The 25024-nt window shown below is 38.9% G+C and overlaps 1 protein-coding gene across 1 annotated transcript in view; it reads right to left on the minus strand.

Moving 5' to 3' along the window:
* The window catches only part of ADARB2 (adenosine deaminase RNA specific B2 (inactive)), a 421252-nt gene extending 404040 nt beyond the window's left edge, over positions 1-17212 (minus strand). Inside the window, exon 1 of the mRNA XM_034760060.1 lies at positions 16793-17212. Within this exon, the coding sequence (XP_034615951.1) occupies positions 16793-16892 (100 nt within the window). The 5' untranslated portion in view covers positions 16893-17212. The remainder of the gene's footprint in view (positions 1-16792) is intronic.
* Positions 17213-25024: the final 7812 nt, after the last annotated feature.

Below are 25024 nucleotides of genomic sequence, written 5' to 3' on the forward strand. Positions count from 1 at the left end.
CTTTCGTGGGTAAGAAGTGAGGTTTTTTACCCACAAAAGCTTATGCCCAAATAAATCTGTTGGTCTTTAAGGTGCCACCGGACTCCCTGTTGTTTTTGTATTATGTAAATACACCTGTATCTCTAAACTGGAAAGGAAAGAATTCAGCTAGGATGTTGGAATTGTTTTAATTGATTTTAAAATGCCTCTGTCTCAGTTCACAATAATTATCCATGTTTTTTGCAAGTATAATGTTAAAACAGAGCTTTCACCTGTGCATAGGAAATACAGGCGCTGAGAACTGTCTCTGTTGGCTGGAATTAAGAACACAGAAGTGTCGTTGTGAGGCTATGCTGCCGTTGTCATTTTTGCTCAAAGTGAAGAGGACGTGTGTATGTACATGATGAACATGGATTGTTGGGGGAGAGGGAGGGGATTTCCTGATTCTCTTCATCATTCATTTGAGGAGGAGGGTGTTCCACTCACAATGTCATAAACTCAGCTTCAGGACACAGCCACATATCTCACCCACCTGTAGGCATCCAGCGTCTTTGGGGGATGGCTGGTTGGTCCCCTCTTTCCCACAACTAGTATTCCTGAAACTTCTCAGGAAACTACGCCATTCTTTGTGTAGTAAGACTCAGTAACCCTTCCGTGAAGTGCCCCCTGACCTGCCCCTTTAAAATTCACAGTGATCTCCAGAGTTTATGTGCAAGAGTTCATCAGAGCAGTGTGCAGTCCTGGCACATGGAGGGCCTGCTCTCCCCTCCCTTGCTATGTAGAACTCAGTTGAAACCCGGGAACCAGGCTGCCTCTATGAACACTACTGCAAACAGTAGCACAGAATATAGCAAGAGATTTTTATAGGCTCAGACTGTATGAATAACAAAACAGGAATCATTTCAAAATGATTCAGTGGATTGCTGTCTGGCAGTATCACAACTGCTATCAATGGCTTTTCTATTTGTACTTAAGAATTATGTATGAAAAAGTCTGACTGTTATGCATTTGACCCAGATCATGTTGAAATGAAGGACTGGGTCCCTTGGCCTGGCAAGTCCATGAGGGTATTCGCTTCAGTGGTGAGTAAACAATAATTGCTACATAAATTATGGGATGCTTGATGACGGCTGGTCCCTTTCGGAGGAATACATCCTTTCTTAGCTACTAGGTGCAGATTGAAACAGTTCAGAATAAGGGACAGGCAAATAAATATTTTTTCCATCATTATTCCATTTGTACAGGAATGTCCAGCATGTCGCCAGAATTTACCTCGCACGCTTCCCTTTGTGCAGTGAGCTGGAAAGGATCAGAAGGAAGAGTTTCCAGTCCCACAGTTTTCAACTGAAAACACACAATGGCAACCAGCTCTTTGAAACACCCAGCCTTTAGATCACGATTGTTTCAAAGAAGTTATATAACAAGTTTAATGGAGGAGAGTTCTGTAGGGGTGAATGAGGGGAAGCACTGGGCGGGCCATGGAGGGTCATGTGTCCCCCCCAATTTGCTGCTTGGCTTGTACTGAGCATGCTCACATGGACTGAGCATACTCAGTAACACTGCTGAGGCCGGCTGCCCTCACTCTGCCCCCCCACACAGTGCAGAGACTCCCTTTCCCCGCTGCCCTACATCTGTCTTGCCTTTTCCCACCATCTCATAGCACTGGGAGACAATGTAGGCTCCAAACTCAGTGTTGCCAACTCTCCTGATAGTGTTGGGAGTCTCACTGAAATTTTGGTGATTTCCTTAAAGCTCCACCTACTGGAAGCACGTGATTAGGTGAGAATCACAGCTTTCCTTTTTCTAGCCCTCGTGTTTGCAGAGAAAATCTTGAAATTGTGAATATGCCCTAAAGCCTCAAAAGCCTGAAGGCACAAAACCAACCCCAAATCTATTACTTATTTACAATCTCACAATTTTTAAGCCAATTACATCATTTTTTGAGGTCTCACTCATGGGTTTTGAACACTGAAACAATGAAATTCACCCTGATGTGGAGTCTTCTGCATCATGATGAATTTCACTGTAAGAGAATATAACCAGCATAATAAAGCACAAACAATATTCATGAAGTATATGACGAGATTAACTACAAGGCTGACTTTCAATCTTGACTTGTCAGCTAAGGTTATAAATGGCTTGAGAAGGATAGGAAAATTCTGAATTGAAGGTTTGTTAATTAATCTATCAATTATCATAGCTACATAAAGAAATAAATGCAAGATTTTATAAACAAAATAGGAGACACAGCAAAGCAGCTGGAGGTGAGCTCATACAATGTAGGAGTGTGAGAGTAGTAACACCGGAGGGGGAAGATCATCACATGTGCTTAATGGTAAATATTTAAAACCTGATGAGCCAAATTCTGCCCTTGGAATTTGGCCCAATGTAAGTTAAAAAGTAGGTGCTTGATCCAGCTCCTAGTGAAGCCAATCTCAAAGCTCTCATTGAGTTCAGCCCCTGTAAATGAATATGCATGTAGGTTAATATAAACATTGCTGGGGCACATGCTGTTGTGTATATTAATATGCATATTACTACCATGTCTCTGTATAAGAGTTTAAATAGAAATTAATTATAAACATGCATTCATAGCTCTGAAGTTTCATTGATAACAAAACAGTGTAAAGAAATTAATAGCATTTTAACATGTCTACTTCTGTTAAGTCAGATACCGTGCTGCTACTGATATTTAGCAACAAGGCAATTAACAGATGTGGAGTCTAGTGTGATAACTTCTTGTGTGTTATCCAAGTGTATTTTTAAACCCCCTGGAATTTTACATTCTAACCGTATACTTTAGAGATGGAATAAAGGGCTTTTCTTGCATGTGCAATTCTAACTTCCATTTTCTGATGGAAACTCTAATTTGGCAGCGACCCATTATTTATAATGCCCGTTTATTTGACACTGATTATATAAGTATTGCCATTGAAGTCAATTTGCATTGAAAACAATGCGACTACCCATGTGAGCGTGATCTATGGGCAGGATTCCTAATCGGAATAGAGCCTGATCCTGTTCCAGTGGCAAAACTCCCTCTAATTTCAATGGGAAAAGGATCAGACTTCAGGTCTCTTTGGCTCATTTTTGCTACCAATCTTCTTTTTCTTTTCTCTTCTGTTCAATTTTTAAAAAAGTGAAGTTGTGCTTTGATTTCTATTTGCATTTTCCCATAGACTATGATGTGTATGTTGTCAACTGTATTAGCGACGTCTTATGAACCAAAATATGTATTGTAATATGCATACCGCACAAACACATATATATAACACAACATGTAACTTTTGCAAAAATATAAAATAACATTTTCTTTGGGGTCTTCCTACTATTTAATAAAATAAATGCAATAAAATCAATTACTTTAGAAACATTATTGCATATGACTAACGTTATTTTATAATATATTGCTTAGGCAGCATTTATGTGTGTGGTTCATTGCTTGCCTTAAAAGGCATTTGTTCAAAGCATGAACTTATTCTAGGTTTAAAATGATAAAAGGAAACAAATGTAAAAACATAATGAAATCACCTTAAAATCTGCTTACGTTCTCACTTTTTATGCTAACCCCCATCATAAAAATAATCCACAAAATTTCACTGAGATTACTCTACCAAATCCCATGTCCATCAAATCCTAAAACATACTCCACCTGCTAGAGAAACTATCATAATAATTGTCTGGGCTTTTATCTGATGAATATGCATTAAAGCAGCAGAAACAATTTAATTTAATCTACATTATTAGGGAAAGTTTCTGAAACAAGCTGTTGTGGAGAAATTTATGTAATATTCAGCACAGAGAAGCTGTCTCGGAATTGATTGAAGCCCGCTTCCTATATTCAGTCAGGGCACCATAATAGTGATAACTTCACAGAATGTTTTTGTGTACAGATTGGGTGACTGTGTGCATGCTTGACTGCATGCATATGGTGTAATATGTCTGTCTACTTGTATGTGTATGAACATACAAAACATACACTGAAGGTTATTGAAAAGCCTTTTTTTTAACCTCATGCAGTGAATCAGCACCACCTGAATCACAATGCACTGCAGTATACTAGAGTAAAAGGATATTGTTTGTATGTCGGTCTGTGTCTGACTGCACAGGTGAACAGGCGTACATTTATGTAAAACCATACAAAACCAGCACAGGCAATATTAATGTAATGCTGCAAACCACCAACAGCGAGATGGCTTAAAGTCAAACTTGATGAGCCATCCTTCACCCTGTTGTGTCTCACTATTGCTGCATATACGCAAATATGAGGCTATATAACAGACACGGGGGGGGAGCTTGGAGGAAGGAATGTCAGCCCCTTGACTTGCAATACGTTTGCTTTTATTGGGGACTGTTTCAACCTTAGTATTGCAGAAACATACTTCACAGGTCAGTCTCTTTTGTTATTGTAAAGAGAAGGTTTTCAGGGGAAAATGAATTCTTCATGTTCTATAAGTGCATGAATGGGAAAATGTGTGTGAAGGAGCCTTTTAAAACATACACTATTAAATATATATATTGAGGACTTTTAAAAATATGAATTATTTACCAGAAGGACAATTACTATTATTTATTACCTATACAGGTCCTGAGTCAGCAATGCTTTTAAGTACATGCTTAACTTTAAACTTGCGCTAAGTCCCATTGACTTCAAAGGGGTTTTGGCATGTATTTAAGTACTTTGCTAAATAAGGATGGGATTTTTGAGAAAATGCTAAAGTGTTTTTCTCAATCGGGGTCATGATGCCTTGGAACAGAAAAAAAAACAGATAACAGGATCCCTGCCCTAAAGACATTGCACAATCTAAGGGTCACTCATAAGTACTCCCAATATTTGCTTGAATAAGTTTTCTCCATGAGTAATGATTTGTATGGCTGGACTTTGGTATGTCTACATGGCACACTAAGTCTGGGCTCTGATTCAGGTTTGAGCCCAAGCCCCCCCTTCCATCCGCATCCACAATTCAGTCTGACTCAGGTCAGCAAGCACCCAGGTCCTCACACTCTTTGGGGAGTGAGGGGGCTAGCCCTGTCACTTTGCAGTATGGACACAGCTCAAGCCGCAGACCCAAGTCAAAAGGTCTGCATAGCGCAGTTTGGACACTTTGATGTGGCTCGGAGACCTGGGTCCAGCAATTGTAAACCCAGGTTTACAGTGCAGTGTGGATCCTCAAGAACAGCTTTGGAAATATTGAGTCCACAAGCCCTGGTCCCACAGACCTGAGCTTACATTTCAGTATAGACATGTAAGACAAGAACAACAGGTGCGGATGACGAGAAAGATGTTTTGGTGGAGGCTGATTGAAGAGAAAGACAATAAAATCATGCAATTCATGTGTCTGGAGAGTTACATAGGCTTTGCTTAATAACTATATATTGTGACAATAATGGTTTCTTTGGAGCCTTTACAGTTATCCTTCGACATTTTTTTCAGTCATTACTGCGAAAGACAGAGACAGTTTCTATTTTGCCAATTCACATACAGCTCAAGTCAGCATACTACAAACTCTTGGGAATGTCTAAATAAATGAAGGAAAGGAATTTGTTGGTGACTTTTATTTTTGTGGCTTTTTTTGTTCCTAAATAAAGTCACTAATAAACATTATCAACTAAGGAACCACAACTTCTCTGTTCGTTTAAAAAAAAAAAAAGACTTTTTTTTAGTTTTCAGAATGAAAAATAACAGCAGATACTAGTAATTTTTTAATCCTGTAACCTACAAAATCAGCATGCTTATTCTTTTCAAATTTGTTCTTGATCTCTGAATTACCTGCCATGTTTTAGCTCATAGCAATTATTTATGACTAAGAAGTATACACAGTTTATAATGGAAACTGCTCTAAACAATACAGCAACCTAGTGATCTTTCAGGAAATGGGCACACATAGACAGAGTGAGTTGCTGGCAAAGAAGAAATGTAGGGATAGTGAAGATTTCTGATAAATGTTGCACAAAATTAGATAAACTTGAGAGTCATTACACCTTTTAAATTAAGCATTTCATTTCAATGTGTTTTAGAAAAATCTCTAACCAATTCAATCAGTCCTGTATACAAATTCCCCTTTAACATCAGAAAAGGGAAAACATGTATTACACAAATATACCAGTCTTACAAAAAGCCTGTGATATGCCGCTAATATTTGAAGAAGTGGTTCCCAACAATATCTTCTCACTCAGCTTCCCATAAACCTTCTACCATATGTGCAGCACTAGTGATTGTGGGAAAAATTTAGCTCCATCCTAATTAAAAGAGTTACACTAACATAACACAAGCTGAGGATCTGGCCCTACCCAATGTTTTCCCATTTAAAAATAACAAAACACTTGTGTAAGCACTACCAAAGACAAAGGCAACACTGTTTCAAAAAGAAATATAATAGGTTTATTTGCTGACCTTGTCTACACTCTGTTCCTGTATTGTGAATATTGATACTGCAGTATGGCACATGGGTCAACTTCATTAATTTGAAATGGCCAGGGATACCAGGGGCTGTCCTCTCCTAGAAAAACATTCCACGGAGAAAATTTCGTGCAATTTGATTAATTCCAAAGGCAAAAATTTGCTTCTGAAATGTGAATAAGGGTTTAGTGCACAGAACTGGGTGTTATAAACTCCTAAATTCTAAACCTGATCCGGACCCTGAGGTCCGTGGACCACTCCTGCTCAGTTTCCTCACTTGTGAATTTTAGGTAGTCTGCCTCTCTAATTGTGAGACTTAATATGATAATTTCTGCATAAGTGCTTTGAATATTAAAAGCACAGGTACCAAGTATGATGATGATGATGATGTATTTTTATTAACCCTGGCAGTAAGAGTCCTTTTTGGCTTGGATGAGTTAGAATTACCTGAAGAAAGAGGATAATCTCGGTGTCAGGCAGAGAAAACACCCCAACCCTCCTTCCAATCTGAGGGTGCAATTTTAACAAGGCACTCCCAGGAGCCCTCACACGAGCCCTCAAGCATATTACTGACTACAATTATTTTTTGGAGTCTGATGCCATTTATTCAGAAGATAACATCCGGCTAACAAAATGTGCACTGTCTAACTCATCTGTAAAGTGTGTTCTGTAAAAGCCACTATTAGTCCTATTACACTTGCAAACCGCACTTATAAAAAAAAGCAAAGACTCCTAATTTCTATTTCACTGCTCACTAATCAAAGTAGGTGAAGACCTTAACAAACGCATCTGGTTTGAGAACAAATTGTCATCCACTGGGAGCGGGATACTCATGACAAGTTGGTGTCTGCATTTCATCCTCACTGTTTACAGTTTGTCCCAGACATGCTTAGATCTACAAATTCTCCATTCTCCTAGCAACTGAATACAGAGGAAAGGTATGGTTTTACTATACACTATTGCTAGGACACAAGTTCATGTAAGCAGTCTTGCTCTTGGCTTGTGCTAGGAGAATTGAAGTAGTGTTTATATTTGAATACTAGGTACCCCCCTTTTCAGTATGTGTTGGAATACTGGAGAATTTGTAATATGAGGATTTTTTTGCTTTTTTATCATCAAGTGACTAAGTTCATGGCTTTCAGCTGAATGCACATAAGGTATATTTTGTGACTACTGCAGTCAATAAAATAAATCTTTGTGGAGTATGGCAGATGCCTGTAAAATTGATCATTTTAAAGCAATCTGTAATGAAAATGAGCCAAATATCATGATTTTTAAAATAACAGATTTTACAGACAAATATATCAGATGCTTTAGCATAAATAAATGCTGCACCACAGATCGATTAATACATTGCGTAGCAGTTAGCAGCTCGAGGAAATCTTCTGTCAATGACATTAGGGAACATTTTCTGCTCACACTGTTCTTTTTAAACTTTTAAAGATATAAACAGCAAGAGCTGAGCTGCAATTTAATTACTGTCTCTGCTGCTTAACAATGGATAGAGACAATACAGACAGCTGTGATCCCTCCAACCCCTAACTTACCATTTGTATAAATTTCAACATCCGAATAGAAGTGATTGACAAGGGGAAAGGAAGGTACAACCTGGATATCAGCTAAAGGAAAGTTTATTTTACTTATAAACTACTCAGGAATCTATATGTATTCTGTGGCAGGTATGATAGGTGTAATAGGAACATGATGATGATGATGATGATAGGATGAATGTAATGCAAAACACAAGCTTAGGGTCTGCTTCTGTTCCCACTGAAGCATGAGTTTTGCCATAGATGCAGCTGAAATAAGATCAACACATGAAGGGGCTTAAACCAAATCCTCTCATTTTTAACGTTAAATGTTTTCATTTAACTTCTGGGTCTGCCATATTGGAGTTCATTAGAAGAAAACCTGTTTAAATTAGCTATCGTGTCTAGTAACCAAGTATAAAAAATATGTAGCAAATGTACTCATTTCATATACTCTAGATATAATTTGGAAACTGCGATTAGAAAGAATTCCTTCCATTTATTTATTTCTCCATTTTTTTGTTTCTATTTGCTATTTTCTTTGGATGGTTTCACATATTTCTTTTAACTACAATATATTTGGGATTATTATATATATGCATGTCTGTGTATATATATATACACACACACTATGTCTGTGTGGGTGCATTTATATTTTTCATCTATATCTACAGGTATACATAAAATTCTTAAACATAATATTATAAAAACCAGTAATAACCCACATTGAAGTAAGAACTGTTTGGATTCCGCTGTGTTTAAGAGCTATTTCCTAATACAACCTGGGGTTTATGATACCCATCAATTTAGCATGTCTAGAGGTCTAGAGCAGCTGGAGACCATATTATATATATATATATATACACACACACAGTAGGCACAATTCTACTACCCTGGCTCGTGCTGAGCAGGACCTTACTATGAGATTACAATGCAAGTAGACTGGCCGCTTAGGGCCTGGTATGAGGGTGATATGTCATTAGTGCGGGCGTCAGAGCTATTGTTTGATATTTATTTCTGGTTCACATTTCCCATGGCATCTAACTGCCTTCCCCCCTTTCCCCTCCAATCACCATTTAAAGAATAAACAGCCATTTTTCAGCTGCTAAGAAGAGGTAAGAACCAGGCAATTATATTAAATTATTTGGTGTAAATCTCTTTCTACAAGGATGGAGATATAAAGTCTGCCACATTCACCTTTTTTTTCTCCTACACCTTTGACTCTTCATGCTGGTGTTTCATTAACAGTGAGAGCGATGACTCCACCAATAATTTTGAACAAAGCTTCTCTTAGAGAGAGCAAAGATTATCTAAAGATGGCAAAGTCACTTTGTTCTGCAGATTTCAGACTGAAATCTAGTTGTGAACCACTGTTGAACCCCAGAAAAGAAAAAGAAAAGAAAAAGAACCAACAACCTCCTTTACTATCAGGACAACCTAACAATATTAGCAGGTGTCATATATCCAAAATCAGATACATTTAAAACTACTTTGGGACCCAATCCCCAGTTCAATGGGACCACTTGCATAAATAAGACTATTTAAGGGTTGCAGGACTAATCCACTGATGTAAATATACAGATTATAAAACACTTACTGTATTTGGGTACTATGATAATACAAAGAAATAATAATAATATCTGGCTGTCATTTCATATCACTGGTTTTCTTTTGCTTAAAAAGAAATCATTATCTGCCCACACATGTCATGTTAACCGTATGTTTTTTCTAGCTATTTTACTGTAGGCATTTTAAATCTTGCACAACAGCAAAATCTGAAGTACTGTATTGCTGACAATGGCTTGGAGACCAGAGTAAGGTGAAAGAGGTGTGGATTAGCTTTCCTGTAGGGCAACTTTTGTCCTACCCATCCAGCCCCTTTAGTTAGTGGCTGGATTATGCTTTGAAGAACAAGGATTTATATCTCCTATTTAAAAACAAAATCCTATTAATTCATCAATGGATGCTCTCATTCTGGCCTGATTCTGCATTCACTTAAATCAATGGCAAACTTTTCACTGATCTCAATTGTGCAGGATCAAGCCCAGTATCCATATATACAGGATTAAAAAAATCTTATTAAGATCTTGAAGTAAAAAATATCTGGAGGCAGTGAGTTCCGCAGGTTCATAAGAACATAAGAACGGCCGTACGGGGTCAAACCAAAGGTCCATCTAGCCCAGTATCCTGTCTACCGACAGTGGCCAATGCCAGGTGCCCCAGAGGGAGTGAACCTAACAAGTAATGATCAAGTGATCTCTCTCCTGCTGTCCATCTCCACCCTCTGACAAACAAAGGCTAGGGCCTCCATTCCTTACCCATCCTGGTTAATAGCCATTAATGGACTTAACCTCCATGAATTTACATAAAAATATATTTCCTTTTATCAATTTTAAACGTTTTGTCTTTCAGTTTCAGTGTTGTATTATAAGAATAGGCAAAGAGGACCACCTGATTTACCTTCCCTACTACCATTCATTAATTGTATACCTTTGCCATCTCCCCTCTCATGTTTCCTCTCTTCAGATGAAAGACTTTCCACATCACTAATTCTTTGTGTTACACATCTGTAGATCCTGCTACTTCTGTGATATCTTTTTGAGACCAGATGACCAGAATTAAACACAGCATTCCAGCCGAGGGCGTTCCATTCATATACATAATGGCGCTGTAATATTTTAAGTGTTATTTTCCATCCTGTTAGTTTTTCTCCCTAACCTTCTGTTTGCCTTTCTCACCACTACTGCACACTCAGCACAAGTTTTCATTAAGTGGCTTCAGTGGTTAATTCAGAGTCCTTGAGTGGCTTTATGGTTAATTCAGAGTCCAGAAATAAATCTTCATACTTCAAATAAATAGTAAATGCTTTCTCTCGTTGCATGTAAAAAAAAAATACACCTTTTAAAGAAGGGATATTAAGAAAACTTAACACCAAGCCACCAGATCACTTGTACACTAAAGGTATCACATTTGGTTACTTTATGAATTACAAGGGCTTAGTCACTATTATGAGTTGATAAGCTGCTTCCATGAGTTAACAAAGTGCTCTTTTGTTACATTCACAATTACAACATGCTTTTGCAAACTCTGCTAGGTTGTCTGAATTTTAAACAATGCAGCCAACAGGGAACGAAGATTAGATAGGGAAGAAATGTAAGCACTTTATTTACTATTGGCGCTTATGTAATTTACAGGGAAATCAGGCTGTGATGCATAAAAAATGTCAAGTCTATCATGGACCCTTTTAGATTGATGTATCTGCTGATGCATATCAGCTTTATTGTCTGGATAACTAATAGTTTACAAAGGAAAAACTGTAAACTGCCTGGAAGGTTGTAGAGATAGTTGGCTCTAAATGTAGGAATCAATTTAGGTTCATTACTCCTCACAAAACCTATAGCATATTGGCCAGGAGGGTTTCCAAGTAGTTCAATTACTGGATATTAGATATTCTAATGTTTCACTTTTTCTTTTACTATCACGTACAGACATAAATGGAAGTAAAGCTAATAAAACTGTTTGTACAGACCTTTAGTGGCTTTGATACTTCATTAGGCAATTTCAACTGACCTTTAATTTTTAGTGCAGTGTTTCCCATTTGTATCAGTAGAACTTCAGAAAGGGCTGTCGTAAATGTTTTAAAAACTGCATTAATCTCGCTTAATAAACTGGAGTTTGTGAGCCTGGGTGTGTAGAACCGTGTGGGAAAATTCACCTGCTCAACTCACAAAGAGAAATGACAGATGTTAAGTGACATACAGTCATTTTCTGCATTGTGATGCTTTGCGGGTGTCTTTAAGAGATTTTGAATGGCCATAATAGAAAGCAAAAAAACCTGAATTAATTTCTAATTGTTCGAAAAAATGAAGACAGCTATTTACAAGGAGTGCACAGGTACAGTGTGGATATATTATTGATTTATATGCTAGTACTTTTTCTCCTTTACATAAACATTTTAAGATTAATCCAAAATATTTTGCTCTCTCTGGTATGGTAAAATGCTCAATTTTATTGTTCCCTCACATACATGCTGTTGCTAGGACGAGGCAATTCTGCTATAACCAAATCCTCCACTATTTAGATATTGATGCATGAATCCCATATTTTTATTCTAAATTTAAGTTCAGCCATCGTAGCTAATGCCCTTGATGCAATCTCAAATTGCTGTCATTACACGGATCACTAGAAATTGGAGGTAATGGTTAAAAAAAAAAAGGTTGAAAATTAGATGGATAAAGGCTTAATCAATTTAATTTTATCACCAAATCCAGTCCCTTCCTCTTGAGCTGTCAGGGTACGAGATAAGCAGAGCACATCTTGAAGCACGCCAAAATCCTGTCGTGGAGAAGGAGTTGTGTCCCTGAACCAAGATGAAACATGCTCATTTATTACTTTGTCATTGCTGGGTGATGAAGAATCAAGCTGACTTCCTCTTTCCATCCTTAGCACAATCTTGTTATTTCATTAATTTTTTCTGGAATTTCATTGCATCATAATCCTGGCTCTCTTACCATCCGCTGCACTTACTGGGTTTATTTTGCCAACTTTTATTTCTTGCCCCTCAGTATCAATTGCGAGCTCAGCTCTATCTCTCTATTGCAGTATTTCACTTTGTGTTTATATGTGATTCACTCCATTTTTCTAAGTGATTAAGTTTAACCAATGGATTTGAAGAAATCACACTCAAACAATGAGTAAATGTAATTGCTGTCGTGTATTGGAAAATAATGAAGCAGTGGTACATTCCAACCCACCAACTTCACGTTAAGATTCCAAATGTTGATTTCCACCAAGATGAGGAAGGCTCATGGAAGCTTGGCCTTTTACAGCATGATCAGCATGTTACAACTCTGTTTTATTTTAGTCCCTTTTTGAGCATTTTCATCTGAAAACAAACTTTCTTTTTAAAGTTCTTGCCCTTCCCTTCCTATTGCTGCACAGAATTTGTTCAGGGCTCTGGAGTGAATTTTATCAATAATCTGTTTATAATCTATTATGTTTCAAACTCAGACACATATGAATTTGCAAGATGTTTTTTGTTGTTTTGCAACGGGACACAAGCCACTAAATGTTAACGTGGATTTATCCAAATTGTTAAGCATATTTCTCTTAAGAGACAAAGATTAAAAGAATGAAATTAATACTGCTACAGACCTGCCATTAGTAATTTACAGAAAATTAGCATGCTGATATTCTGGCAAATATCTGTCTTTATTTTACATCTGCCCTTTGAGAAATTATGATATTTATATATGATTAAGAGTTAAAATAGTTATTTTCTGAATGATAGTGCAACTATTCCTAACCATAATTGCTTACAAAATAGCTAGGAATATCAGAATATTTTAACCTTCCAATACACTTTCTGCAAGTAGTGTAAAACTAAATTAAATTTCTATGTAAATATGCTTGTAATGTGATACACACTGCATGGACATTTGATTATACCACTAATACTAGGGTCTTAACTAAGCCCTGAGACTCATTCACTATAAACATAATACAGGGAATATTAAATAATAACTGAACAATATCTTTGAACATTGAACCATACAGTACATGGTAGTTACATTCCCCACTGCCTGATTTACATATACAGAAATATTGCCTGTCCCTGTGACAGTACGTCCCTTTCACTATATTTATCCTAAATAAATGCAGAAATTTAACTTTTGTAGAATGTAATTTGTTTCCCTCAGATGTAACTGCCTCGGAGGTAACGTAACTCCTAAAGCATAGTGCCAGGATCAATGAAAAACACAGCAAAGGATTATACATCGATACACAGAGGCATTGCATTAAAATGCACATCAATCAGTGTAAGAAAATGAACAAAAACCTGGAAAGTAAAATCAGAAAGAGATGAAGAATGGTGTCAAATAGAGAGTAATACTTGCTTTTACTCCAAAGCATGCCTAAGTATTTTATAAAGTAGTACAACTTACTAACCTGGTATATAAACACATCACATATGTAATATATAGCTGGCATAATGAATTTATTTCTATAAATGATCTGTTTGTAATGTCCCTTGAAGAGTGTGTGTCTTCAGATATATTTCATTTTCTCACACTGATTTCTACTAAATTAAAATTTATCACTGAGGTGAGTGTCTCTGTGTGCACACATACACACACACACATATATACACATACATGCGCACACACACACACGCACACAGTCACCCGACCCCCTGTTTATTTTCTTCAATAACATCTGCCAAAAGTGTACCTGCTGTAGATAGTAAAACACACACTGTAAAATAGTTAAATGCATAAACCTTTGGTATAATCCTTTTTAAAAGGTTTTCTCAATTGATTAAAATAGATTACATTGTGCGCAGTATCTGAAAAACAGTGGGACCCATATTTATTCATGTAAAAGATGTGTTCTTTTTTTCTTGTTGAGTGCTCAATGTATCTGATGCATTGAACAACACCTTTGTATCAGCAATTAACTGGTCTGAGTAAAAAAAAACATACAATCAGTATGGAAACTGGTGTGATCTAAAAAACAGATCCAACAGGTTTAATATTGGGTTTTCCTTAAGTTGTCATCATATATTCATGTGCATATGAATTTTTGTGAGTGTGCACTATGAGCCTATGGGCAGGGAAATAAGAATATAACACAATTCACATGCTAACCAGTTAAAATATTCAGAAACTGGTTACAAATGTACATATTCCAAGGAATCAAAAAATTAGATCCTGAAAGTTGTCTATCTACTATTAGACAAATGTATCAATTCCTTTCAGGAATTCTACCAAATTCCAGTTGTGCATTCTGCAAATAGTTATCATTTAGCAACTTTGCTATCTGAAGAAGATGCCTAACTTCCACATTATTTCAGCAAAACACAGAGTTTATAGGAAACGGCACCTTATTAAAGATCTTCACTTTTTCCTGTTGTCTTAGAAACAAAACTAACAAGTGTAATTAGCCTTTGAATCTTTCTTCTATAGTTAAACAAATTATTGATTCATTTCTGTACCCAAGTTTAGGATAACAGTCTGTGGCCAAATTTTAACCTCCGGATAAGTAGATTTGCTAAAGCACATATAACTTATTACAAAGTCAGTAGAGCTAGGTTTAGGTAAAAACAGAGAGCCTTACAAACTAACAGATTTAATCCACATTAATTGTGGGGTGGACTTTTCCCTTGCTTGGTACTTTAGATAATATTTCTTTTGTGACACAGCATAAAGCACAATTGTAGAAGCCCCTTTGGAATGAGCTATTAGAAAATATTAAAGATTTGTTGAAATAAGTCAAGGTTACATGCAGGTTGCTGCTTTTCTATTTCAAGTATCCAGTCACATACACTTACTTTTACTTATTGGTACTTTTAGGGCACTATTTGTTACTAAAATTTTGAACAAAATGATGGAGTTTCTGGTAAACATATAATAGTGACAATCCAATTATGCAGAGTTCCCTTTTTAGCATTTGGCTAGTTATTGCAAGTCTCCACAGAAAGCCTGTTTTGAAGCCTTCCTAGAAAGTTATCAGAATGCGCGCCCAATGGCTTTCATATGAGGCAATAATAAAGACACATAAATAATTGACATTTAGGGCTTCCAAACTGTCTGGTTAATTTCCAGAATCTGAAAAAGAAATAATGTACTCAAAGGCTTTAAAAGAACAGCTTGAGCTGATGAGCTAGCTGACAGAAACTTATCCTAGGCCTCGGAAGCAATGACAATTACAGACTAGGTGGAATTTACAGCTCTGGTAAACCCTTTTGTATTAGCATCTTTATAGCCTAACAAATTGCAGTTGGGCATTTCTGACATTCTGCTTATTAAATCAATTTTATTTTACTTTCAAGCACTTGCAATATCTTAACTTTAACTGTTCAGGCATAGCACCAGGAATGTGGCAGTAGTGTCTTATTCCCGCCTTATGAGAAAGCAAGACTGTCTTGGGAAAAGCTTTTATCTAAGGCATACTCACAGTCTGCAATGACATTCTGTAGCTTCACTTTTTTTTGGATTAGAGTAATTACAAATCTAGCATTTCTATAATGCAGGTTTGGCTAGAGAAGTGGATCAGAATTAATGCATTTATTAACTTTACTACAGCAAGCTTAGGCAAATATTAATAACAAGGCAAAAATAACAGTTCGTAAGTAGGAACCTGTCAGAAAACTGCTTTTCTCCCCACACTGATTTCCAGCTTGTTTCATTACCAACAAGATGGTGTATCCTCTGTCCTCTTTTACATACTAAATTTCTGCTACATAAGACATGTGCAAGCGAGACTTATTAGGCAGTTCATAATTGTCATAGGAGAAATACTCAGATAAATAAAAACTGGTCCCATGTTATTGGAAAGCCAGTGTCAGTTGTATGAGCAACTCTGAACCTGAAGGTGATTTGTATTTGAAAAAAAAAAAAAAAAACTGGCAAAAGCCTCGCTTCCTTTTATTCCCTTTTTTAATTCCTAGGACTGCTTGATGTATTATTTCATTAGGAATCATGTGATAACATTACCTCTGACAGGGTCAAAGGAAGCTGTGGATCGTTGAGTTGCGCTGCAGAACCTGGATAATTAAACTGATTCAATCCAGTATAAAGAAAGCCGGAAAGAAAACACTTCCCTTTTCCTTTAACAAAATAACAATCCCTATCCTTTTACAGGCATCCCCTTATTTCCAGCAATTGCAAGGCTCTCTTTGTTACCGCCTACATGAAATTGTGGGGTATTTCGCAACCCCTGTACCCAGCGTTCTGTGTAGACAGCATCCTGGAGGCTACAAAAAGTGCATATGTCCAAAATAAATAGACAACAAAAGCAGCAGCAGCCCAGAGAGCATGTGAGAGAGAGAACAAGGAAGAGAGAGAATGAAAGAAAAGAAAGGCAGAGGGAAAGCAAACCTTACCTTTCCTCTTTGATCTTCTTCTCCTCCTCCTTTTGGACTTGCATTTTAGTTGACTACTTGGACCTCCAGAAGCTCTGTTGTTCCCCAGAACTGATGTCATAACTGTAGTTCAGTAAACAAGAATGTAGAGTCTTTTCTTTCTTGTATATTTTCACCTCTGGTTCTTGCTGCTTTATAGATCTGTGGATAAGGTTCACTTTTTAGTACTGCATGATGTTTACTTCTAATTATTCTCTGTCACTTGGCATCAGCTGGGTTAAGTGTCTCTGATCTTCTGAGCTGACATGCTTAACTGCTTGTAGTGAGAACTGTGGAAAGGTAGAGACTGGAGCTGCTCAAGAGCCCGGTAGCTCTCACTCCGGCTGCCTTCCTTTATCAGGGCTGTAAATGCACTGCTTCTACTTTTTGCACCTCTGCTAGTTGTTTGGCACCAGCCACTTTGAAGCCAATCATGCAGGGAGCTTGTCTATTTGCTGCTGCAAAGTCTAATTAGATCCAATCACAACTGTCTCTTGGCTCTGACATCAGCACCACCAGCCCTCTCCATCCCCTGTCAGCTTGCAAACTCAGCTCCCATTTGGGCTGACGGATATGCCTAGGACCTGATAGAAAGGAAGGGAGAACTGCACTGTAGGGAATAAAAACATACTGCCAGTTTATCTGGGAAAAGCCTAAGGGGCAGCTTACAAGAAGGGATGCTACAAAAGGGATTGTAAGGCTTTTTTTTTTTTTTTTCCTGTAGACCATATGGACACAGAATATTATGCTTCCCGACACACTGAAATGCTGGGACTATTTCCCCTAACCAAATAGTTATTAACTAGTTCATTTATTGCAGATTATTGCTTCCAGGGGAAGAATCTGGGTTACTGTTGAAGAAACACTGTACCCCCAAATCTTATGCAAGATTCCCATTGCGTGTTTAATTATTTAAAGGCATATTTGCTTGCTAAATTCATAATGAAGGGCAAATAGCTCTTTTGCCCTTCCTTGTGAGTGTAGCAAACAAATGAGTGTGTTGGGACTCAGTCTGATTTCAAAACGGACATATTACACTCTGTGGCACTTCGTTTAGGAAACCAGGCAATGAAGGTAACTGGAACAGTGGGGCTTATATGGAGGAGAAAGATGGCAACAGCGTTCCACAGAAAAGCATGACCACAAAACATTACATATTTCCTAAGAAAATAAAAGGTTACACAGCAAGTAGATTGCCCATTTAAGTGACAAGGAACCTTTTTCTTCAGGGCATTTTCCTTCTTAGTTGTCATGTGATTAAAGACTATGAATCTGGAACCCTAGATTGCTAACACAGAAGAAAATAATATTAAAGAAAAAGTTCTGCTAAATAATTAATGTCCTCAGTGTCTGCTCCATTTGCAGTAAGCCATAGGAGTACAGTAAAGCCCTGTTTATTGGAACCTCTTTAATCTCAAACTCCCTGTTGTCTGCATCTAGGTTACACCCTGGGCTGTGCAGCACTTAGGCTGTCGCACTCCCTGTTATTCAGACCCCTGTATATTCAAATGTTTTGTAACCCTGAAACTTTGGTTAGACAGGGTTGAACTCTACGTAATTTTTTTGTAATTAAATATATAAAAAGAACATAAAATGATACTAACGTTTTGATTTAAACCTTTAATAAAATCGAGTAAATTCTGGGTAAAGGTCTTAATTTGACTCACATGTGCCTAGGCAATGTGACAAGCCCTCTATCTAATTCTCTAGAAGCAGGTCTTGTAAAGCTGGGCTTTGCATTCTGCATAAAACTTATTGATTATCCACAGACAGTGTAATCTACATTGTACAAGACACAAAATAAACAGTCTCTGCCCTGATGGCCTTACAACCTAAAGCCCTGGTCCTCTGAAAGGGTCTGCAAGTTTGGACCAATACTACCTTGAAGTCAAAGAAAGGGTCTCTTTGTGGAAGTATGGGTCCACACATATAGAGCCTTTTGCAGGATATTGTACAAGTGACGCAGAAAACACACACACACATGTCTACCACCATGCAAGGGCAGTGAATTGTTTGGCCTGTTGGAGAGCTCAACTAAATGAGCCCCTAAACAACTTTCTTCCATGTTCTGGATCTGGAGGTATATGGAAAATACATGGGAGTATCCAGTAACTTTTTTGGTCTTTTTTGGCTTTGACTCTAGACCTTCTCTAATCTGTCTTCTAGTTATTCTAGTCGTGACCAGTGCTGTCCTCTTCTGTTAATGTGGTGAAAATAAGTACTTTATCATGATACAATAATGTGCTGTGTGACAGCGTACCCCATAAGGCTTTATGGGTGTGTGTGTTTATAAATGTATGTATGATATAACTGGAATATGTTTTGTGCTGCCTGTGCCATGTAACATATCTCCATAAAGGTTATGGTCTACTATCTCTATTCATCCTATTTGTACATATATATCATTTTCTACTTGAGGTTAAGAATATGGGCTGTATACTTGCTTGGTTTCTAAGTAAGCTTTGTGAGGCATTTGGTCAGCTTCTTTAGGAAGGAATTCACCAGGTTAAGTACCTGATCAGGAAACACCTGGGGAACAATGCATCTTGGAATGCTCCAATCCACATAAGTCTTCCTGGAGACATGCAAGATACCATGTGGACAATGGCTTCGGCCTGTAAAGACTGAATCATGCAGGGTCATGTGACTTGCCCAGGTGACTCCAGAACTCCATCTTGGAGCTGGACTTTGCATAGGAGGGAGGAGGGGGGTCTCCACCCACAAGAGAGAGTCTATTTAAACCCGTGGGAGACCCATCCATTTTGGTCTTCAGCTGGCTATGGAAGGAGCCTCTCCACCGCCCCAGGATACTTGAAGGGAACTGGAACAAACGACAGTAACTACAGGGGGTGTGAGTGATTGCTGGACCCAGGCTAAAAGGAGATTAGCCTGTAAAAGGGAGCATTCTGGAACTGGTGAGGAACTTATCTGTATTTAGTTTGATTAGACATAGATTTGCGCATTTTCTGCCTGTTACCACTTGGAACCACTTAAATCCTATTTTCTGTATTTAATAAAATCACTTTTTATTTAGTAATTTACTCAGAGTATGTATTAATACCTGGGGAAGCAAACAACTGTGCATATCTCTCTATCAGTGTTATAGAGGGTGAACAATTTATGAGTTTACTCTGCATAAGCTTTATGCAGGGTAAAACGGATTTATCTGGGTTTAGACCCCATTGGGAGATGGGCATCTGAGTGCTAAGGACAAGCGCACTTCTGTGAGCTGTTTTCGGGTAAACTTGCAGCTCTGGGACAAGTGATTCAGACCCTGGGTTTGTGCTGGAGCAGACGGGAGTGTCTGGCTCAGCAAGACAGGGTGCTGGAGTCCTGAGCTGGCAGGGAAAACAGGAACAGGGGTAGTCTTTGCACAGCTGGTGGCAGCTCCCAAGGGGGTTTCTGTGATCTAACCCATCACATGCTGTATGGGGATGTGATTTCTAAAGCGCATTAACATGTTGGACGTTAATAGGTCCATGTAGACCCTGCTGGTGCACACTATTTGAAAGTGCACTATCTCAAAGAACACTAGACAGAGAACATGTAGCGCACACCAGAAGGGTTTGTGTGGATCAATTAACGCACAGCACTTTAGAGCACTGTAGAAATCAGATCCCTGCGTAGACAAATAGAAATTAGCATTCAATTGCCTTCCATATTTAAATGCTGCACATGCACAATATTGGTTATGAACTTTAAAAGAAAAGCACATCCTAATTAAAAACAAAAAGAGTACTCTTGGACAGTAATCTATTTTTAAGATTTAATTCAAATTTAAATAATTTTTTTAAGGTTCTAAAGTGTTTTACACAATTTTATTTTACTTCTAACTGGAGTGTTGCCAGGCTATGGGAATGGTTGTCTTTGTGGTTTTGCCAGTCCCCAGGGAGGGCATTCTACCAGCCCAACCCAAAAAAGGTGACAGTCTGGCCCATTCTCAGAAAGCTGTCACTTGGTGCTAACAGCTGTGAACTGCTACCCAGTATCTCTTCTTTCAGTCCTGGGCAAAGTTATCAAGAAAGAACCAGCAAGCCAACTTGAGCAACATCTGAGCTCTGCTAATGACATAGTTCCCTCCCAGGCAACTCCAGGAATGATCATAGAACAAAGACAGCTCTGGTTATACTGATGGACGACCTCCTTGTGGCCATAGATGGAAGTGAAGATTAATCAGTTAACCATCTGCCTTTGACACCATCATTACAGGGTGTTGAACAACTTGCTGGAATTGACAGAATTCCTTAAAAGCGTACGCTCATTTCTCTCATGTTATCATGGATGGCGTCAGCTCCATATCCAGCTAAACTCAATCTTGTCTCCACACTTCTATTTAACTTCTATGTGAAACTGTGAGGTGACATGGACCAGGGCAATTACACACACAGCTCTCTCTTGCTCTCTCTCTCTCTCTCATCCCAGACAGACAATATCCCACTGGATGAAACTTGGGCTCAACCCAGGAAAAACACAGGCAATATCAGTACAAAAAAGAGAATGTAGTAAATACAATCTCTCTCAATTGCGGTCTCATGCCCATGAATGGTCAATGGAGTATGCAGCCTTGGGGCTCTGCTGAAATCATTCCTGTTCCTGGACACCCAAATAATGGCAATTACCAGTAACACCAGATTCCATTGTCTAACAAGGAGACTTTGTCTTTTCTTCTCAGATGAGGGCCCAACTACAGTGATCCTTTTGTTCATTGTAGGTTGGACTCTTTCAGACTGCATTATCTGGAGCTAGAGGCAAAGCTCTCAAGAAGCTGCAGTTCATCTACCACACCTCAGCGTGTCTCATGTGGAAAACAAAACCTACACACAACACAGAGGCACTGCAACCTGCACAAGCTGAAGTAGATTGAAGGATATGTTTCAAAGTGCCAGTCCTCATATATAATGCTCTTTCACGGTCAGCTCCATGTTATCTGAAGGACAGCCGCTCCTTTTGTGACCCATCTCTATAGCTGACTGTGGCCAGTACAACACATGATTGACAGAGCTTAGCCTCAAATTCTTATAAGACATTCCCTCAGCACAGGGAATGACCCACCAACAGGGACCGCAACAAACCGAAGCCTCAATACAGTCTAGATGTGATGCAATTCACCTCTTCACACAGGATCTCTCAAACTAAAAGAACTAAAGAAAAGACCAAGTAGTTTATTCACCAGTAGGCAGCAACTAATAGCTAAAATATGAGAGAGATCTTGACTGCATCTTAGCAGAACTCTGTGTGCACCTGAATTGTGTGACCACCATTCCTTACAACTGCTGGGGATGGGGCCAAGCGAGCTGGAGCCCCTCTTTACAGCACCCCCCACCCAGACCCTGCTCCTGGGGGACAGAGCCAGAGCACCCCCTCTGGCATGCTCAGGCCTGTCCCCGGCAGCAGGGTGGCAAATTCTGCAGTGACTCCACTGGGCGTTCCCCTCCATGAAGAAGAGTCTGAATGAATGGCAGAGGACGCAGGGGCATGACCTCTAAAACCTGCAGATGCTGGAATCTGCACAGGAATGAAGTCCTACTTCCATACTAGGGCTGGTTCTCTATGGTTCACCTCAGCTCCCCTCCCTTTCTTACAAGATGTGTGGAGTGGATATTGATATTTGGTTGCTGAGTGTAGCGTGCAAATGTTGGTGGCTTGTGATATACAGGAGAGCAGACTAGATGACCTGGTGAGAGCAGACTAGAAGATCCCTCCTGTCCTTACACTTCATGACTGACTATGACTCCTCTGTTCAAACTCCAGCTCCAATGTGGGGGTACAGATGTAATGCCAACAAGACCCAGATCGTCGGTGGGATCAAACCTGGGACCTCTGGAGCTTAGTGCATGAAGCTCTACTGCAGGAGCTAAAAGCCAACTGCCTGTTAGCTAAAGCTGTAGAGCAGACTCATTTTCTCTCTCTCTCTCTCTCTCTGTAGGTGGTCTCAGTGCCACTAGATGGGGCAGAACACCACACCCAGAAGGCGTGTGGGTTACACAGACACAAAGTGAGAGTTAATGAATGCTACTTCCTTAATTCCTACAGAGATGTCTGCGTGGTTCCGAGGGCAACAGGCTGCAGAGAGTGACAGCTTCTCAATGTGTCCCCTTCAGAGGCAGAGAAGGGCTTCTGAGGACTCCTGGGGAGGGGGAAAAGTATGCATCAGAGCTGCTGTTTCCTCTCTTCCGTGCTCCCCAACCCCTCCTATTTCTGCCTGCTTTTGCTCCCTTGTGCCTATGAAGGTGAAAAGAAGAATCAGGACCTTAGAAACTGGAAGATAAAAGATGCTCAAGGTCATTGAAACAGGACAAAATGCAGTCCTATGGCTGTGCAGGTGAGACTCCAGAGCCTTCTGCTGCAAAATGCCTGCTGTAATCCACTCTTGCCCTACTTACAAGCATCTGAAAAGCCTGTCAGCGTGACTATTTGCAGTGAAAGCCACTGTAGCTTTGGGGCCAGACATCAAGGAGTGGGAGGGAAGAAAGAGGGATGAGGATCCACATTTAATGTATACAGGTTGTCAAGTCACTCTGTAGGTAACTGTTTCAATGCACACAAGTCCCCATGTTATGCTGATTTGCACATTAAAATATCATTAGGGAATCTGAGCTATGCTGGATTCATATGGGTGGAGGTTGCATTCAAAGGATTTTGACCCTTCACTAACCTAAGGGAATAGAACTCAGGGTATAGCAACAGCTGCTGCTGGCTTGGGGAGCAAGGACACACTAGTTTGAATTCCCACAGTAAGCTCCCCCTTCCTTCTTAGGCTTGTGACTGTCTTCTTTGCTGGGTTTTCCTAAAGGCCCCATGGCTTATACAAAAACAGGTTCCTAACAGTATATAGCATGCAAGGAAGCAAGATGAGTCAGATCTGCCTGATGAGAGATCCAATTTTCAAGACCATAGTCTCTTTAATGGGGAAAGTACCTAGCTCCCAAAGCTTACAAATCATCATGAATAGTAACCGCAGTTATGGTTTACACAAATGCCAATCTGAACAGAAAAAGAGACCATGAAACAACAGCCACAGCTAGGGATAGGCCCAACTCTTTCTAAGCATTTATACAGAGATCTACCCCTAGCACCCCAATAGCTCTGAATCTGGGGGCTGTGCAGTGGCATATTATCGCCTAGGCCAACAAGGCCTAGGCCTAGGGCGGCAAATTTGCAGGGGCAGCAAATTTATAATAGCAGCATTTTTAAAACCGTGGCATCAGTGATGCCGCAATTCTACCAATCATAGCACGTATTGAAACCAACAAAGATGGCGTGACGCCATTTAGTAAACATACTTGCAAGAATCCTAAACATTCATAATATGACTGGAAGGAAGAAATTAAGCGGTTCTCAGTTAAAAAAAATGCTATACAAAAGAAAGTAAGGGAAAATGAAATGATAGTAAAAATGCGCAAAATAGATTCCTTTGTTGTATTAGTTAGTGCCAACAGAAAAAATAGTTGAAAGTAGTAGTGAAGTAAAAAGTGAAAATATTGGTGTTGATATTGAAATTATTGATGTTTAATAAGTTCATATGGGGGTAGGAGCAGCAATTATTTCAGGGCCTAGGGGCAGCAAAATCATTAATCCACCACTGGGTCTGTGGGTAACTAAATTGCTACTAGAGATCAGTTTTAACTGTGCTAATACTTCTTATCTTTATAACATGCAAAACTAAAGCCCTGCGCTCAAACACTCCTGAATTTTGGGACATTTGAAATCTCGTTCTGGATCCAAATTTTACTGTCTTAGACAGTCTGTAGCCTGAGCAGCTTAATTTGTGTAAAGGCCTATTTTAATAGTCATCATCATCACTCTGGCTAATAAGGAGGCACTATAGTTCAGTGGTAAAATGGTGAACTAGGAAATATGGGATCCATTCTCAGCTCTGCCACAGACCTGCTATGTGACCTTCCAAATCACTTTACTTTTGTGCCTCAGTTTCCCCATATGCAAAAGGGTGATAGCAATACTTATATTAATTTGTAATGGGATTTGAGAGTGACCAATGCAAAGTAGTATGTAACAGCTACGAATCTTGAAATACATAAAATCATTTTTGTCTTCCTAAATCCTCCAACTTCATCATGTGCTGGAAATGTTCACCTGGTGCAAGGTATCTATATTGCACAGTATGGGCATTCAGAAATTTCATAAAAAGAGAGAGCTCCCTACCAGTGGAACTAAAGTATAATGAATCTCTGTTAGCCTATGACATGCAGCCAG

Source organism: Trachemys scripta, chromosome 2 (assembly GCF_013100865.1).
Source record: "Trachemys scripta elegans isolate TJP31775 chromosome 2, CAS_Tse_1.0, whole genome shotgun sequence".
NCBI classification, from domain to species: Eukaryota; Metazoa; Chordata; order Testudines; family Emydidae; genus Trachemys; species Trachemys scripta.